At 35.1% G+C, this 5,953-nt stretch overlaps 1 protein-coding gene across 1 annotated transcript in view; it reads right to left on the minus strand.

Annotated features, from left to right (window-relative positions):
* LOC106468170 (protein giant-lens-like) overlaps positions 1-5,953 on the minus strand; it is a 33,956-nt gene that overhangs the window by 7,050 nt on the left and 20,953 nt on the right. Inside the window, exon 2 of the mRNA XM_022396473.1 lies at positions 668-841. Within this exon, the coding sequence (XP_022252181.1) occupies positions 668-841 (174 nt within the window). The remainder of the gene's footprint in view (positions 1-667; positions 842-5,953) is intronic.

Raw genomic sequence — 5,953 nt, forward strand, 5'->3', positions numbered from 1 at the left:
ATCATATTAGAAGGTGAAGATGGAGTGTAACATCATATTAGAAAGTAAAGATGGAGTGTAACATCATATTAGAAAGTAAAGATGGAGTGTAACATCATATTAGAAGGTGAAGATGGAGTGTAACATCATATTAGAAAGTAAAGATGGAGTGTAACATCATATTAGAAAGTAAAGATGGAGTGTAACATCATATTAGAAGGTGAAGATGGATTGTAACAGATCATATTAGAAAGTAAAGATGGAGTATAACATCATATTAGAAGGTGAAGATGGAGTGTAACATCATATTAGAAGGTGAAGATGGAGTGTAACATCATATTAGAAAGTGAAGATGGAGTGTAACAGGGCGTGTTAGAGACTGAAACATTGTTGGTCATTAACTGGAGAAAACAAACATTTGCTCATCTATCAACTGCTCGTGATTGATTTCTCTTAGTTGTATTAAAGTTAGGTAAAATGCAAACATTGTACAGAAAGAAAGAGTTGTAAAAACGACCGAACGGTCATGTCTTACAAGAATTTACTTAAAAACCAAGTCAAATTAAGGTTAGTTTTAATTGAGGTTTTATATAGATCTGTTTGACTCCATACGTTAGTCATTGTATGCTCACTTTATATTGGCGAGTTTAACTCCAAGCGTTAAAGCTTGTAGTCATTGTATACTCACTTTATATTGGCGAGTTTTTGATACAACTGTGTGGCCATCTTGGTCATCTAAGGACAAGGAACACGACTTTTTGCCTGGACATCGACATCGACGTTCAACCCACGGCGTGGAGTACGTATCGACTCTATTACACACTGACCACTGTCCACATTCAGGAAGGTCTTCCTCCGAATTCTGGTAGATTAGAAGAAAGTAAAACTTAGGAAGTTTTTTGGTACCTTCATTAACAGTAATCGGGTGAAATAAACCAATTACTCTGATAGATATATTGTACGTTTACGTGTTACATAATTTATTAAGCTGCAAATTCTGATTTATAAAACAGTATATTTGTGTATAGTTGGGGGGGATAACTGAACAAGGGTTAGTAGGGGGCTGTTAACTGATCTTTATGATGGCCATAAATGCCGTGAAGATAAACTTTCATTCTGTGTAAGCACAATTATATTTATTTGGGTTTTCGATGAAGAAATGCGTGTTCTATGATTTTACTCGGAAAGTGGTTTTTTGGTCTATTAGAACTGCCTTGAAAGTGAATATGATTTTTTTATTATACGTAAAGACAACTAATCATATTTAATGGAGTTTTCTTTTAAGAAAGGCGCGTTTTTAAGTTTTCAAGTGAGGTTTTATTCAGAATATTTGAAAGTAATTATTTGTGTAATTACAACTACCTTGAAAATGAAGACAAATTTTCAACACAAGTAAACACGACTAACTACATTTAATGGAGCGTTCTTTCAAGAAATACGTGTTTTTTAACTGTGGCTTTATTCAGAATATCTGATCGTGGTTTTTGTACTGTTATGTCCTTCGTTTGTCACGCTGTATGTGTTCGCTCTTGTTTAATATACTACGTAGAACGTTGCACCAGTATGGGTGTATGAGTAACTACGGCGTACTTTGACTGGTTGTTAATTGTGAAAGGTAAGATAAATATTTGTAAAAGGAGGCGAGGCTGACTTACACAAACAGGTTATCTAGGAGCTATCGGATAAACAAAACGTTTTCAACCGTTTCATGGTGATAGATGGATGTGTTGAATAGGTAGCAGAACAATGAGTAACGTCGCTTTATTTTCCGGTCTTAATCGTTGTCTGACAATATTATTGTTTAACGTAGCTTCAGTTTGCAGTAATAATCTTCTTGATGATATTATTGTTTAATGTAGCTTCAGTTTGCAGTAATAATGTTCTTGATAATATTATTGTTTAACGTAGCTTCAGTTTGCAGTAATAATGTTCTTGATAATATTATTGTTTAACGTAGCTTCAGTTTGCAGTAATAATCTTCTGATATTATTGTTTAATGTAGCTCCATTTTTCTGTCGTGCTCGAATTTGATGATAGTATTATTTAATATCGCTAAAGACTGGGGGTAAAACAAAGCCGAAATAAAATTTGAATTCGATGCACATAAATCATTTGATTTTATCATTTCATTTTGCCCTCTAATTAGAAATCAGCTTATAGTTTTGTTTATCGTCGTTTTGTTCATTTTACTGTTTTACTCGAAATCTTACGCACTATTGTTTATTATGGCTTCATTTTAATCTCCAACTTATAAACTGGAAATATTTTTGGACTTCATTGTTTCATTTTACTGTCTTTTCCAATCTTGCAGTACTAGGTATTATTGCCCGATTTTGATCTATAACTCAAAATCTGGACTTATTATTGTCTTTTGTTGCTCCATTTTGATTTTTTTCCAATCTTGTAGTAATATCAAACTTTACTATCAAATCTTCGTTTCTGTGGAGACGCACCACACTGACCATCTTCACTTGGTAGAATTTGGTTACATTAAGGATAAGGTAATTAAGATAATACTTTTTTTTCTGATTTGTGCGAATTAGCTTTGATCTTCCTGCAAGTCATGTTATAGCCCGATAGTGTACAGATTAGGTACGTCGATAATTCACTGGGAACTAGAAAAAAAACAACAACAACTAACGTGAACTTTTATGGGAAACCGATAGATGGCGCAGAACTCCACCGTTGATTTAACTCAAATGACAGTTGTTCTTTTTGTCGTTTTTAAATCTGTATTTGCTATGTGTTGATTACAAGTACATATGTGTTTGTTTGTTTTTTGTTTACTGAATTTCGCGCATAGCTACTCGAGGGCTACCTGCGCTAGCCGTCCTCAATTTACTAGTGATAGACTAGAGGGAAGGCGGCTAGTCAATACCACCCACCGCCAATTCTTGATCCACCGTTGTCCATTGTGTGAAAGGCCAGGGAGATAGAATCGGAAGAGACGATATGTTATTGCCTGATTGCCACTGTCGAGGCTTCTGCCACCACCATATTGTATTTTTAAGCATTCTTTGTAATGTGGGATCATCCGTTGGCAAAATTAGTGGAGTCAACAGATATTCGTGATTCTCTTCACGTGAAAACTATCCGGTATATGGAAGGCTTAGCAACATTTCAGCAGCATTGGTAAACGGCAGATAAATTACACAGAGGTTATATTCATTCCTGGAACTCATAAAAACGTATAAACGTTGATGTATAGGAGAGAAAATATTTTTTGTTATACTAACTTATTTTGAACCTAGTTTCTCATTATTATTAAATCCTTAGCTTCTATAATAAGTAACCGTTGTGATACGCATATATATATTATTAGTTAATTATATATAGTCGGTCCTTAAAGAAGACAGGGTGACGTTCTGTTGAAATATGCAGTTTATTCCATCATCAATAAATGTTTTCCTTATGCTTACGAATCGTTGTTTGCCTACCTATTATTTGAAGAAGTTTGTCAAGAGTGAAGGGAGTGTGACAAGTAAGTGTGGACAATGAGAAAATTGAATGTTTATAAAATATGTATTAGCAGTGTCTCATTCTTCAGTGTGACGAAACACCCAGGTACAGGACGAGCACCCTACACTAGGTAGCGACAGTGTGACGAAACATCCAGGAACAGGACGAGCACCCTACACTAGGTAGCGACAGTGTGACGAAACATCCAGGTACAGGACGAGCACCCTACACTAGGTAGCGACAGTGTGACGAAACATCCAGGTACAGGACGAGCACCCTACATTAGGTAGCGGCAATGTGACGAAACATCCAGATACAGGACGAGCACCCTACACTAGGTAGCGACAGTGTGACGAAACACCCAAGTACAGGACGAGCACCCTACACTAGGTAGTGACAGTGTGACGAAGCTTTCAGTACTAACTAATATATGCACAGTTAAAAAGAACAATAAGAATAGAATAAGCCAGTGATATCTAATATATGCACAGTTAAAAAGAACAATACGAACATAATAAGCCAGTGGTATCTAATATATGCAGTTAAAAAGAACAGTAAGAACAGAATAAGCCAGTGATATCTAATATATGCACAGTTAGAAAGAACAATAAGAACATAATAAGCCAGTGGTATCTAATATATGCAGTTAAAAAGAACAATAACAACAGAATAAGCCAGTGATAACTATTAGATACCACTGGCTTATTATGTTCTTATTGTTCTTTTTAACTGTGCATATATTATATGCACAGTTAAAAAGAACAATAAGAAGAGTATAAGCCAGTGATATTTATTATATGCACAGTTAAAAAGAACAATAAGAACAGTATAAGCCAATGATATCTATTATATGGACAGTTAAAAAGAACAATAAGAACAGTATAAGCCAGTGATAACTAATATATGCACAGTTAAAAAGAACAATAAGAACAGTATAAGCCAGTGATATCTATTATAAGCACAGTTAAAAAGAACAATAAGAACAGTATAAGCCAGTAATATCTATTATATGCACAGTTAAAAAGAACAATAAGAACAGTATAAGCCAGTAATATCTATTATATGCACAGTTAAAAAGAACAATAAGAACAGTATAAGCCAGTAATATCTAATATATGGACAGTTAAAAAGAACAATAAGAACAGTATAAGCCAGTGATATCTGATATATGCACAGTTAAAAAGAACAATAAGAACAGTATAAGTCAGTAATATCTATTAAAAGCACAGTTAAAAAGAACAATAAGAACAGTATAAGCCAGTAATATATAATATATGCACAGTTAATAAGAACAGTATAAGCCAGTAATATCTATTATATGCACAGTTAAAAAACCTAAAGAAAATAGAACGTCCGCAATTTAAGCGAATGGAAAGCTAGCGAATAACAAATCAAACCTAATTTTCACTTGTTGCCGAAGTCAACTGACAAGATCTATTTTGAGACCAAAATCACAGGTATTTCTATGGGTAACGCCTGTTTAGTCGTGTTCTCATTCAAAACATGGGATACGTGCAGTGTTGAAATATGGACGAAAACCCGTGATTTTTGGACGTAAATTCGGAATTCTACAATGTTCTAGAAGTTTCTGTTCTATCAAACATTTTCATTTCGGAGTTTAAGAACGTTTCCATATACAGAAACGGAATAAAATTAACATAAATTAATAATACTGCATTAGTGGGGTATTTCTCTGAATCAGAGAGTTATCCAGGTATTTATGGTAAGGGCATGGTATATAATAATAAACTCTTAGGTACATAATAATCATGTATCACACAGAGAGTGGATAACCTTATATTACACACATACAGAATAACACTGTATCATACAGAAACACACAGAATAGCTCTGTATCACACAGATTAGCACTATATCACACAGCGAAAAAAGCTTCATAATTGTTGTAAATTGTAACATTATTTTGAAATCTTGACTAATGGTTGACATGTGTAAGAGAGGATTCTGCTGGCTTCATTCTGTGGAGTTCATGGTGTTCAAAGAGTATTCTGCTGGCTTCACTCTGTGGAATTCATGATGGTTTGAGAGTATCCTGCTGGCTTCACTCTGTGGAATTCATGTTGGTTAGAGAGTATCCTGCTGGCTTCACTCTGTGGAATTCATGTTGGTTAGAGAGTATCCTGCTGGCTTCACTCTGTGGAATTCATGATGGTTTGAGAGTATCCTGCTGGCTTCACTCTGTGGAATTCATGATGGTTTGAGAGTATCCTGCTGGCTTCACTCTGTGGAATTCATGTTGGTTAGAGAGTATCCTGCTGGCTTCATTCTGTGGAATTCATGATGGTTTGAGAGTATCCTGCTGGCTTCACTCTGTGGAATTCATGTTGGTTAGAGAGTATTCTGCTGGCTTCACTCTGTGGAATTCATGATGGTTTGAGAGTATCCTGCTGGCTTCACTCTGTGGAATTCATGTTGGTTAGAGAGTATTCTGCTGGCTTCACTCTGTGGAATTCATGATGGTTTGAGAGTATTCTGCTGGCTTCACTGTGGAATT

The sequence above is a fragment of the Limulus polyphemus genome, unplaced genomic scaffold (genome assembly GCF_000517525.1).
Source record: "Limulus polyphemus unplaced genomic scaffold, Limulus_polyphemus-2.1.2 Scaffold2900, whole genome shotgun sequence".
Taxonomy (NCBI): domain Eukaryota; kingdom Metazoa; phylum Arthropoda; class Merostomata; order Xiphosura; family Limulidae; genus Limulus; species Limulus polyphemus.